Below are 14,014 nucleotides of genomic sequence, written 5' to 3' on the forward strand. Positions count from 1 at the left end.
AGGAGGAAATGTGATGCTACCAAGCAGACCACTCACAGTTGTTGCAGTCTGCATTGCCACGACGCGTGAATAACTTTTCTGTAGAGGTGCATGTCACCCTACTGCGTAGGGTACAGTGTAGGTACGGCACAGGGTACACAACACCTATGGCGTAAATACGATGCACAAGTATAAATCAGCCTTAACGGAGTTGTCATGATGGGAGATTTTAATTGCCCAAATATCAATTGGCATCTCCCTAGAGCAAGGGGTTTAGATGGGGTGGAGTTTGTTAGGTGTGTTCAGGAAGGTTTCTTGACACAGCATGTAGATAAGCCTATAAGAGTAGAGGCTGTACTTGATCTGGTATTGGGAAATGAACCTGGTCAGGTGTCAGATTTCTCAGTGGGAGAGCATTTTGGAGACTGTGATCATTATTCTATCTCCTTTATAAAAGACAAGTTAGAAAAGCTTTTAATTGGAGTAAAGGGAATTATGAGGCTATCAGACAGGAAATTGGAGGCTTAAATTGGAAACAGATGTTCTCAGGGAAAAGTACAGAAGAAATGTGGCAAATATTCAGGGGTAATTTGTGTAGAGTTCTGTATAGGTATGTTCCGATGAGACAGGGAAGTTACAGGAACCGTGGTGTACAAAGGCTGTAATAAATCTAGTCAAGAAGAAAAGAAGAGCTTACAAAAGGTTCAGAGAGCTAGGTAACGCTAGAGATCTAGAAGATTATAAGGCTACTAGGAAGGAGCTTAAGAATGAAATTAGGAGAGCCAGAAGGGGCCATGAGAAGGTCTTGGCAGGCAGAATTAAGGAAAACTCCAAGGCATTCTACAAGTAGGTGAAGAGCAAGAGGATAAGGTGTGAAAGAATAGGACCTATCAAGTGTGACAGTGGGAAAGTGTGTATGGAACTGGAGGAAATAGCAGAGATACTTAATGAATACTTTACTTCAGTATTCACTACGGAAAAGGATCTTGGTGATTGTAATGATGACTTGCAGCAGACTGGAAAACTTGAGCATGTAGATATTAAGGAAGAGGATGTGCTGGAGCTTTTAGAAAACATCAAGTTGGATACGTCACTGGGACCGGACAAAATGTACCCCAGGCTACTATGGGGGGTGAGTGAAGAGATTGCTGAGCCTCTGGTGATGATCTTTGCATCATCAATGGGAATGAGAGAGGTTCCGGAGGATTGGAGGGTTGCGGATGTTGTTCCTTTATTCAAGGAAGGAATAAGAGATAGCCCAGGAAATTATAGACCAGTGAGTCTTAATGCAGTGGCTGGTAAGTTGATGGAGAAGATCCTGAGAGGCAGGATTTATGAACATTTGGAGAGGTATAATACGATTAGGAGTAAGCAGCATGGCTTTGTCAAGGGGAGGTCATGCCTTACAAGCTAGATTGAAATTTCTGAGGATGTGACTAAACACATTGATGAACAAAGAGCATAGATGTAGTGTATATGGATTTCAACAAGGCATTTGATAAGGTACCCCATGCAAGGCTTACTGAGATAGTAAGAGGCATGGGAATCTAAGGGGACATTGCTTTATGGATCCAGAACTGGCTTGCCCACAGAAGGCAAAGAGTGGTTGTAGACAAGTCATGTTCTGCATGGAGGTTGGTCACCAGTGGAGTGCCTCAGGGAAATGTTCTGGGATCCCTACACTTCGTTATTTTTAAAAATGACCTGGAAGAGGAAGTGAAGGGATAGGTTAGTAGGTTTTCTGATTAAACAAAGGTTGGAGGTGTTGTGGATAGTGTGGCGGGATGTCAGCGGTTACTGCGGGACATTGATAGGATGCAAAACTGGGCTGAGAAGTGGCAGATGGAGTTCAGCCCAGATAAGTGTGAAGTGGTTCATTTTGGTAGGTTAAATATAATGGCAGAATATAGTACTAATGGTAAGACTCCAGGCAGTGTGGAGGTTCAGGGGGATCTTGGGGTCCGAGTTCATAAGACGCTCAAAGCAGCTACATAGGTTGACACTGTGATTTAGAAGGTGTATGGTGTTTTGACTGTCATCAATTGTGAAATTGAATTTAGGAGCTGAGAGGTAATGTTGTAGCTATATAGGAGCCTGGTCAGACCCCACTTGGAGTACTGTGCTCAGTTCTGGTTGCCTCACTACAGGAAGGATAAGGAAGCCATAGAAAGGGTGCAGAGGAGATTTACAAGGATGCTGCCTGGATTGAGGAGCATGCCTTATGAGAACACATTGAGTGAACTCAGCCTTTTCTCCTTGAAGCGAAGGAGGATGAGGGGTGACCTAATACAGGTGTACAAGATGATGAGAGGCATTGATCGTGTGGATGGCTTTTCCCCAGGGCTGAAATGGTTGCCACAAGAGGACATCGGTTTAAGATGCTGGCGAGTAGGTACAGAGGAGATGTCAGGGGTAAGTTTTTTTACTCAGAGTGGTGAATGCGTGGAATGGGCTGCCGGCAATGGTGGTGCAGGCAGATATGATAGGGTCTTTTAAGAGGTTTTTGGATAGGTATATGGAGCTTAGTAAAATAAAGGGCTATAGGTAGGCCTGGTAATGTTCAACACAACTTTGTGGGCCAAAGGGCCTGTATTGTGCTGTAGGTTTTCTATGTTTCTATATATGGATGAGAGGGTAATGGAGGATTATGATCCAAGTATGGGTTGATGGGACTAGAAGAACAACAGCTCCACGGAGACTGGACAGGCCAAAAGGCCTGATACTATGCTGTAATATATTACTATGTTTAATATATTATTATCAAGTCAAGTCACTTTTTATTGTCATTTTGACCATAATGGCTGGTACAGTACACAGCAAAAACGAGACAATGTTTTTCAGCGACATGGTGCTACATGAAACAATACAAAAACTACACTGAACTATGTTGAAAACAACACAGAAAAAAACTACACTGGAAAAAAAATTATTAAATTATTGTTATGTCATTATTATTAAATTATGAAGGGTTTAGATAGGGTAATGGAAGCAAGCTTTTTCCACTGAGGTTGGGTGGAACTACTAGAGGTCATGTGTTAAGGGTGAAAGGTCAAATGTTTAAAGGGAACATGAGAGGAGGGGAAACTTCTTCGGTCAGACTCATGAGAGTGTGGAGTGAGCTGCCAGCACAAGTGGTGTATGTGAGCTCAACTTCAACGTTTAAGAGAATTTTGGACAGGTAGGTGTACGGAGGGTTAAGGCCCTGGTGCTGGTTGATGGTAGTAGGCAGTTTAACTAGCTCGGCACAGACTAGATAGGCCAAAGGGGCTGTTTCTTTGCTGTACTTTTCTATGACTGACTGTTATGATGGTTTAGATGGAGGTTTTAGCTGAGGGATTAAAAACTGGGAGCACATATTTAAAGTAATATGGAATGCAGAACAGTACAGCCCAGGTCTTGCGACCCACAATACCTGCACTAACCGGGATGCCAAATGTAATTAGTCTCACCTGCTTGCATGTGTAAATATCCCTTCCTTCCCTGCTTGTTGATGTGCCTGCCTAAATTCCCCTTTAAATGGTGCTTCCACCGACACCCAATGGCAGCATGTTCTAGTGTAAAACAAAAACTTGCTTTGAAAGTCTTTAAACTTTCCATCTCTCACCTTATATCTATGCCCTCACCCTGGGAAAAGACTGACTACCATGTCCATGCCTCTCATAAATTTTATATCCTTCTATCAAGTCAATTCTCTGCCTTCAATGCACCATAGAAAACAATCTAAGTTTGCTCAAGCATTCCTTATAGCTAATAGTCTCTAATACAGGCAACATCCTTGTGAACCCCTTCAGCATTCTCTCCGTAGTTTCCATTTCCTTCCTGTAATGCAGCAACTAGCATTGAACACAATACTCAAAATGTGGCCAAACTGAAGTTTTATACAGCTACAACATAACTTGCCAAATTTTATATTAATGCCCAGACTAATAAAGGCAAAAGCACCCTCTGCCTTCTTTACCACCTTATCCATTAGTGTTGACATTTGCAGGGAGCTCTGTACATCAATATTCATAACAATCCCGCCATTTACAACACAATTTCCTCACATTCAACCCCCTGAAGTGTAATTGTTCACAATTGACCACCTGCTTTTCTCTGCCCATATTTCCCATTGATCTCTATCTGTATTCTCACACCCTTCCTCACTACCTACAACTCAAACTACTTTTCTGTCAGCAGCAGACTTATTAATCAGCACATCTACATTTCTGTCCAAATCACATGTATATGTTGAATATAAGGCACTAAGCCTTGTAGAATACCTCTGTTCACAGATTTATAGGCAGTGTAAAACCAGTTCATCATTACCCTCTGTCTTCTATGGCCAATCCAATTTTGGATTTATCAAGTCTCTATGAACCTGATATGCCTCAATCTTCCAAATCAGACTACCATGAAGGAGCTTGTCAAATACTTTACTAAAGTCCATGCAGTCAATATACAGTGTAAGAGGGAAAATTAGTTTTACCTACCTAGTGGGTAATCAGATTCTGGGAACTAACTGGCTGAACGGCTGATAGAGGTAGATATCAAGCACTCTAACAAATGTTGTGAGGGATGTGTACTTGCATGTAGCATAAATTATGAGTCAATGTATCATATACTGGAAGAAGTGATTAAAAGCAGTTCCTTCTGTAACTGGTAAGTGTACAGTGTATCAGCTGGTCTCCTAAATTTTTAATGTGTTTATGACTGAGTAAACAGGTTAAGAAAACTTCAGCATATTAATCAGAAGAACTGGAGTTTTGGATCTCAACAACAAACTATGCAAAGTTATGCTTGTTAGCATTTTAGTTTGCCTCACGGGAAAGCAAACCAACACCTGATGAATTTCCATGTATAAAATAATGACTGTTTTGGTTTTAGTGTATTTATATTACAAACTACAAAATGGTGAAAAGTTTAATGGGGCAAAAGAAACTATTGTGAACATAGCAATGAAGTTCTGATTGTCAAAAGCTGGAGAAAGGTCTTAACTGGATCGAATATCACCTTTAAATAAATAGCTAAATGATGGAGGGTGCCCAAGTCTTTGGGGATACAGACATGCAGGATAGAGTGTTAACAAATTTAATTGATCTCATTTATCAAAAAAAAATTCATCATGCATTTCAGCATGGATCAGATATCTAAAATTGAGCAACTTTATCATTAACTGGCTTATGTGGATCACTGCAAGTTGCTCCAATTATATCCTATTTGGCTACATCAAATCATGTTAAAATATTCTCCATAAAACAATCTTGGCCTCAGAGAAGATCATATATAGTTAATTAAACACGATTCCACTTGAGAGACATGCAAGAGTTCAGTCTTCCACTTGAGAGGCATGCAAGAGTTCAGCCACTGCTTTGGCTAATCTTTTACTCAACTAATAGGGCTTGACCATTAACCTATTTGCAATCTGTAGAATTCAATTACTGTAAATGGAAAACATTTGCAGAGAAATTCAAAGTCATTGAACAGAAAATATGTAAACTCAAGATGCAAGTTTTAATCCTGCTTGGTAATTCTCTGCAATTCTCTGTACAGACATAATTTGAGAAAACATTCAAGGCAAATCACTACATTTTTGGATAATCAACATAATTTGGCACATCAGGTCTACAATGGTGTAACACTATCTGGCTTATTTCCCTATAGACTTGCAACATATTTTCTCATGTGTTTTTCAACTCCCTTTGAATTATTTTGCTATCTACCAGCATGACCTACTTATTTCTTATGGTCTTAATAGGGTATTCAGTCTTTCATCATCAATAACACTTAAACATTTGAAATAGATTGAAGTACATGAGTGGCTAGGTAATGTTGTAAAAATCAGTTAATAGGCATTGTGGACAATGGATTGCTCAACTGGTCATCTAAACTGTCACAAAGTTTTACCAGTTACGAACATGTAAATGTATAGAATTGAATGAGTGGTGAATAGAACTAACTGCTGATACAAGGTGGATGTGCTTATACAACAGGGATTAAATACATTCAGAAAGCTCAAATCTCTTCTGATATTGTAAAGAAAACTATATAAAATTGCTTGGTGTTTACCTGTTAATATCAGATAAGTCTCTCACATTTGCCTTATAAAATGAATGAAACCATTCTATGAAACTATACAATGAAATGATTTATCTAAAAACAAAATAGGTAACAAAACACTAAATTATTAAGTACATAAGTTATTTTGGAGAGCTAGATGAAATAAAAGTCTATGAAGATGAAAAATCTTAAGATAACGATAGGATTAAAGGTTGAAAGATTAAACATTTAATCCTAAATCAAAGAGACAAAGTATGGGAAACCACTAAACCACCAATAGAAAGAAACATAACATGATTCACAGAGAGAAAGCGTGAGGGAGAAAGACCATGTATCATGGATGCAAGATGCAGACATGTAGCATACGTGCAAAATGAATGAGCCAAGATAACAACCAAGAAATGTAAGAACTTGTCACTACTGTCTCCTGAGGGAAAGACAAGTGTCTGAAGGAAGCCAAGCTGTCTACAGTTCTACAAAAAGAAATCAACCTGCAATGCCAAACTTATGTATGCTTACTTTAATAACTCTGAACAAAGTAGGAGGAAATTTAGCAACTTGGCACATCATCTCTCATGTCCAATGTACACTCTAGACTTTAAGCAATTTTTCTCAACAATTTTCAATACTTGCTGAGCAATTATGCAAAATATCAAAATACTTTTGTACTATAATCATGAGAATCAGTAGGACTAATTTTAGTAAGGCCACTGAGGATATTATTAGGTAATAATGGTCAGCCAATTTTAGAGTGTCATTTTGATAAATATACCTTAATTGTGAATAAGGTTATTTGCTGCAAGAACTTTGGATAATGCTCTTCTGTTCCAACCAGCCAAAACTAATTTAATTCACAAGGTACAGTTGCAATTGCTTTTTATATTTAAAATTAAACTTGTGGACATATACCTCAGCAATCAACCGTTTCATCAATACCCCTTAAATCTGAAGCCAAGGCTTATCTGCAGGGTAAAGCAAATGTTGTTTATATATGGACAATGTGGACAAACATGAAGGGATAGACCTTCTAATATCTTATTCCACAAATTTCAGGTTACACATTTCAAAATATGCTTTCAAATTAACATTTTTCATTTTAAAACTAAAATATGTATACCTTTTTGCAGCAGAAGAAAGTGTTTCCTTCCTGGCAACAGATAGAGCTGAACTGTGCATTGGTTTTCTAGTCATTGGACTCCCATTAGTTATACATGACAAAGAATAAGCTTCACGTAAGACTGGCTGTCCTGAAATAAAATAAGAACATCATTTTACAAAATTTCTGTTGAACAGCTTTTCAGCTTGTACAAATATCAGAATAAATCTTTGCAAGCTAAAACAAATAATTTCCAGGGGTTTCATGTCTAGAAATATTAATTATATGGCAGTCTTTGAATTACATGTGCAATACACTTTAATATTATAAATTACTAGTTTTACGAATCACAAATTGCTGCACATAGTTAAGGTAATGTAGCATTTTTTGAAATATTATCCATTCTCTGTTGCACAATTTTGTTGCTTCCACAGGTAAAATAGCAAGATATTCCACATCAAGTATCCTCCAATTCTTCCACCAAAGTGAGAAGTTAGCAGCAGGAAAAGTACAGGGACATCATTGATATACACCTCCAAACATTAATTTCCATAGTCAATCCAAACATATACCTGTACAGGTATCCCCCGCTTTACGCCACTTCACTTTTACAAAAGACCTACATCAGTAACCTGTCTTCACATTATAAAGAGGATTTTCGCTTTTACAAAAATTTTTCCCATATAAATTAATGGTTCTTCGCTTTACGCCATTTCGGCTTAAGAAAGGTTTTGCAGGAACACTCTACCTTTGTAAAGAGGGGGACGCCTCTATATTGCTCAGGTTGCAAAGTGAATTTATATAGCTGTGATGATATTTCTTAAGTGCACAATTGTAAAGCAATGTGCATATACTGAATGAATCCTGGTTTCTTAATCACCCCAAACCTCTGCTCAACAGGCCTGCAAAATGCAGGATTGAGGAAAGCAACTGTGGTGTCCAATTACTGCCCTGTTGAGATTCAGCTGACAGATTACTGCCATTAACTCAAAATGACAATCCAAATAATTATATTGTTTTTAGAGACTTTATTTATAGCCAACTTAAAGGATTAGATCACGCAATTTCTAATTATCAGAAGTATATATGGGCAGGCAGAACTTCTGGACTTTGTACTGCACAAAATATGAAAAGTATCCTCAGTACTAATATTTCTATTAAAAATTGTATAATGGTAACAATATGTTAGCCATAGTGAAGAAGATTGGGTAATTCCTATGACAATTAAGCTTTTCAAATGACTGAGATTAAATATATGCAAATGATTTGCATGTTGCTGTTTTCCCATTTACTGCATACTTTTGAACAAATGCTTACATTTTCATTGCGAGAAACCACTAGTTTCTATTTCTTTCATTCTTTTTTGAGTTAATTGTTTGGATGATATACTTCAACTCATCTCGCTCATTAGTAACAAATCATTTTTATTTATATGTTTTTTAAGATTTCACAATTAAGTACTTTTTATGCCATTCCATAATGCACAGAACAGAAAATTACTTGAGCACAGAAGGTCACATAGCCGGATATAAACTAATAATCTCCTAATCTGCTTTATTGATATTGGTTCAGATAATGTTACTCAATATATTAAAAACTCATGTTCTTCCTTGAAATATTTAAGGCAATGATTTAAATTTTCAATTGAAATCTCTGATCAGGCAACATTAATTCATATTTTCTGATTCAAGGAAAAACTGTAGAGACCAAACTCAGTCTGAACTACATTACGAGTTTTTGCCAAAGAAAGTGGCATTACTCCAACATCTATTTTCTCACTTTAATAATTGCCTGAACTTGCACATATTTCAGTATTTCCACATTTTGTCAATGTGCCAAAATATACAATGGCACTGCAGAACAAAGGTAATTTTTCACAGATCCAAAGGCAGTCGAGGGTAAAGGGAACACATGGAAGACAGGATAAAGAAAAAAAAACAAACAAGGGATTCTGCACACACAAAATGCTGGAGGAGCAGAAGATTAAGTAGCAACAATGAAGGGAATAAACATTTGACATTTCAGGCCGAGACCCTTGACCAGGATTGGAAGGGAAGGAGGAAGAAGCCAGAATAAGAAAGTTGGGGAGGGAAAGGTTTACAATCTGGACAGTGATAAATGAAGCCAGATGAGGGAGAAGGTAGGTGGATGGTGGAAAGGAGGAATGAAGTGAAGCTGGGAAGTGTTGGGTAGAAAAGGCAAGTGGCTGAAGAAGGAGAAATCTAATGGGAGAGGAGAGTGGACCATGGGAGAAAGGGAAGGAGCAGGAGGTGACAGACAAGTGAGGAGAAGCAAAGGGATACAAGCAGAATCAGAATTGGGAATGGAAAAGGACAGAATGGTGGTGGAGGTAGAGGTGCATGGACAGGCGTAGCTCTTGTTCCACTTACAGAAAGAAATGGCAGGAGGGAGAACAATGGGAAAGATCAAATGGACAACGGAAGTGGAGAGTTGGGAGGGGATATACTTGGTAGTAGGATCCCATTGAAGATGACCAAAGTTGTGGATAATGATGTGCTAGGTGTGGAGACTTGTCGAGTGGGAGAGAGACAGAGAGGCAGAGGCATCTTAGAACACAACAAACAAAAGGTTAGATGCAAGTAATTTGAAAAATTATTGCTAAAAGCAGTAAATACTGGTAAGACCATATCCAGTGCTCAGTGAACAGTATTGGTTTCTTGACTTAAGGAAGTATGTTAATGCATTGGACACAGCTCAGAGGTTTACCAGATGGAGACCTGGTTGTCTTATGTGAAAACTGAAAAAATACTATTACCTCTTAACCCTCCTGGTAAACATAACAAATACAATTTGAGAAATAAAACCCTCAGGTAATATGAAAATTACAAATATTTCTCTTTTTATATAATCGGGTCCAACTAAAGGCTACATGGATGAAATATAATGGATTAACTAAAAATGCTTCTTCCAAACGGTTAAGTTTAACATTGAAGCCAACAAGCCACATCATGTTAACCAAGACTGCAAATCACCTGAACATCAGGAAAAGTAGGCTCTTTAATGTTCATCAAAAGAAAGCAGCTGAATTCAAAGATAAACCAAAATAAACTTTAGTAACTGGTGTCTAGAACGTCAGCCAAGCTGTCAAAGTTCAAAGAAATAAAAACACAAATGAATTCTGGTCTGCATTCCTTCATCATTCTGACAACCATAAAAAACAGCAATTGAACCATCTGAATGGGATTCTAAACTGAAATCATAAATACTGAGTTCAAATATAAAGGTTTGAAGGGATATTAAGCAAATTTTTAAAAAATGGTGTAAAAGTTCAAAGTAAACATTTGTAAAAAAATCTAGTTTAAAATGTAGTCTGAACTCTGCTCGAACAGCAGGGTTCAGTTTAGTAAGAATAGGAAATTGAGAGTAAAATAGTAGTTGAGTTGGATTAGAAGTGACTCAGTCCACTAGCTGAATTGTAAAAAACATATTAAGAGGATTAAAGAGGTGACAATTCAAGTAAATAAAAACTAGAGTTAAATATCAATCTAAGAAAGCTGCATGACTTCTTTTCTCTTAGCAAATATACACGTATCAATAGAAGCAAATCCCTGAAATGGTCCCCTGCTGTGAACTAGCACCTAGGACTGTTGTCCTTGGTAAATTACTTTGGTTTATTATATGCACTGTGTTTATTTTCATCCCCCACATACAAATCCCATAGAAATGGATTTTTACTCACATCACAAATTCCCATTACAATGTGAGGATATACTGTACCAGTGTCATGTATCAGAGTGTACAGAAACAGGGGCATAGTGAAACTGTAAGAAGAGCTGCAGAAATGTGATAGTGGTGCATTGTGTAGATTGGGACCAGTTCTGGGGCAAGATATAACCTGTATCAGCCAGATGGGCTACACACCAACAGTTCCACAATGAGATGTTTGCTGCTCATTAAACTTTACAAGTTTAAAATTGTAAGCAGATGAGAAACACAGAAAATAGGTGGAGTAGGCCATTCAGCCCTTCGAGCCTGCACCGCCATTCAGAATGATCATGGCTGATCATCCAACTCAGAACCCTGTACCTGCTTTCTCTCCATACACCCTGATTCCTTTAGCCACAAGGGCCATACCTAACTTCCTCTTAAATATAGCCAATAAACCGGCCTCAACTGTTTCCTGTGGCAGAGAATTCCACAGATTCACCACTCTCTGTGTGAAGAAGTTTTTCCTCATCTCAGTCCTAAAAGGCTTCCCCTTTATCCTTAAACTGTGACCCCCTCGTTCTGGACTCCCTCAACATCGGAAACAATCTTCCTGCATCTAGCCTGTCCAATCCCTTTAGAATTTTATACGTTTCAGTAAGATCCCCCCTCAATCTTCTAAATTCTAGTGAGTATAACCCCAGTCGATCCAGTCTTTCTTCATATGAAAGTCCTGCCATCCCAGGAATCAATCTGGTGAACCTTCTTTGTACTCCCTCTATGGCAAGAATATCTTTCCTTAGATTAGGGGACCAAAACTGCACACAATACTCTAGGTGCGGTCTCACCAAGGCCTTGTACAACTGCAGTAGAACCTCCCCGCTCCTGTACTCAAATCCTTTTGCTATGAATGCCAACATACCATTTGCCTTTTTCACCGCCTGCTGTACCTGCATGCCCACCTTCAATGACTGGTGTACAATGACACCCAGGTCTCGTTGCACCTCCCCTTTTCCTAATCGGCCACCATTCAGATAATAATCTGTTTTCCTGTTCTTGCAACCAAAGTGGATAACCTCACATTTATCCACATTAATTTGCATCTGCCATGAATTTGCCCACTCACCTAACCTATCCAAGTCACCCTGCATCCTCTTAGCATCCTCCTCACAGCTAACACCGCAGCCCAGCTTCGTGTCATCAGCAAACTTGGAGATACTGCATTTAATTCCCTTGTCTAAATCATTAATATATATTGTAAACAACTGGTGTCCTAGCACTGAGCCTTGTGGTACCCCACTAGTCACTGCCTGCCATTCTGAAAAGGTCCCGTTTACTCCCACTCTTTGCCTCCTGTCTGCCGACCAATTCTCTATCCACATCAATACCATACCCCCAATACCGTGTGCTTTAAGTTTGCACACTAATCTCCTGTGTCGGTCCTTGTCAAAAGCCTTTTGAAAATCTAAATATACCACATCCACTGGCTCTCCCCTATCCACTCTATTAGTTACATCTTCAAAAAATTCTATAAGATTCATCAGACATGATTTTCCTTTCACAAATCCATGCTGACTTTGTCCGATGATTTCACCTCTTTCCAAATGTGCTGTTATCAGATCTTTGATAACCGTCTCTAGCATTTTCCCCACCACCTATGTCAGACTCACTGGTCTATAATTCCCCATTTTTTCTCACCCTCCTTTTTTACAAAGTGGGGTTACATTGGGGTTACACAGTCAAACACAGTTTCACGAGGAGGTGAGATCAAACTGGATGCACAAGTTGAGGGTTTAGTACACAAGGATGAAAAGCAGAAGCACTAGCCCAAGTACTAGTGGGAACAAAGGCTGGAGTAATCACAGTAAAGTTTTGTGGTACTGAATTTTGAAACAAGGTGAGGCAATGGGCTGAGGACATACTTAGGCATGTGATACTGTTGTTAGTACAGCACCAAGAGAAAATCGAAGTGGCCACAGAATGCCACAAACATACTAGTAACTATAAAAAATATCCAATCAACCAATTTTTGGAACTCTCGAATGTATTAGCATCTTCAGAAGATTTTTGTGCAACAAGTTTTTTCAGATACATCTGTTCCTTTCAATAATTTTCTTTTTTTAAACTGATATCAAATTTATAATTTTTTTTGATATTCAGAATTGACTCAAAAACAGTAAATTATAAACACAGGAGATTCAACATATGCTGGAAATTCTGAGTGACACACAAAATGCCCGAGAAACCCAGCAACTCAGGCAGCAGCCATAGAGGGGAATAAGCAGTTGACATTTCTGGCCGAGACTCTTCATCAGGACTGAAAAGGAAGAGGGCATTAAGACAGACTAAGAAGGTGGAGAGAGGGAAAGGAGTACACATTGGCAGATGATAGGTGAGACCAAGTGAGACAGAAGGTAGGTGGGTGTGGAGGAAGGATGAAATAAGAAGCTAGAAGGTAATATGTGGAAGAGGTAAAGAGCTGAAGGAATCCATATATAACTGAGATGTCCAAGCCTATTGCAGAGTACTGTATAATTTATGCATTGGAGCAGTACACCTCCCTGACACATACACATACATAGGTGTGTGAAATGAACAATACAAGTTTGAGGGCAGGGTGGAAGATGGACACAAAGTTGATGAAATTGATGAAGTCAGCTTGGATGCAGGAAGTAGCATCAACACCACTGACATTTATAAAACTATAAGACATAGGAGCAGAAATAGGCCATTTGACCCATCAAGCCTACTCTGCCATTCAATCATGGCTGATCCTCTTCTCCGCAGCCTTTCTCCTGTAACCTTTAAGGCAAGACTAATCAAGAACCTACCAATCTCTGCCATGAATGCACCTTATCATCCACCTTATTTCTTATACTCTATGCATTGAGATGTAACACCTTGAATGCTATATTTGCTACCCTTATTGATGTTGCATCCATAATTCACTGATACTTTTGGATACAGTGGAGAAAGAGCCAAAAATTATAAAGAAACAGTTTGATACTAACAAATTATCACTGAATCTAAGTAAAACTAAATTCATAATAATTGGAAACCATGTACCAAACTCATAGAGCAAACTTAGAATAAATGATGTTGAAATTGATAAGGTATCTGAAATAAAATTTTTAGGAGTGGTAATAGATCGTAAATTAAGCCGGAAACCAGAAATGAATTATGTCAAAGCAAAAATGTCAAAATCTATTGCAATACTGTACAAAGCGCAGGATT

At 38.5% G+C, this 14,014-nt stretch overlaps 1 protein-coding gene across 3 annotated transcripts in view; it reads right to left on the reverse strand.

Annotated features, from left to right (window-relative positions):
- The window catches only part of LOC132402779 (echinoderm microtubule-associated protein-like 4), a 236,529-nt gene that overhangs the window by 116,850 nt on the left and 105,665 nt on the right, over positions 1-14,014 (reverse strand). For all 3 annotated transcript variants that reach the window (XM_059985765.1, XM_059985767.1, XM_059985766.1), the window contains exon 3: positions 7,136-7,265. In XM_059985765.1, coding sequence (XP_059841748.1) covers positions 7,136-7,265 — 130 coding nt within the window. The remainder of the gene's footprint in view (positions 1-7,135; positions 7,266-14,014) is intronic.

Source organism: Hypanus sabinus, chromosome 12 (assembly GCF_030144855.1).
Source record: "Hypanus sabinus isolate sHypSab1 chromosome 12, sHypSab1.hap1, whole genome shotgun sequence".
Lineage (NCBI taxonomy): Eukaryota > Metazoa > Chordata > Chondrichthyes > Myliobatiformes > Dasyatidae > Hypanus > Hypanus sabinus.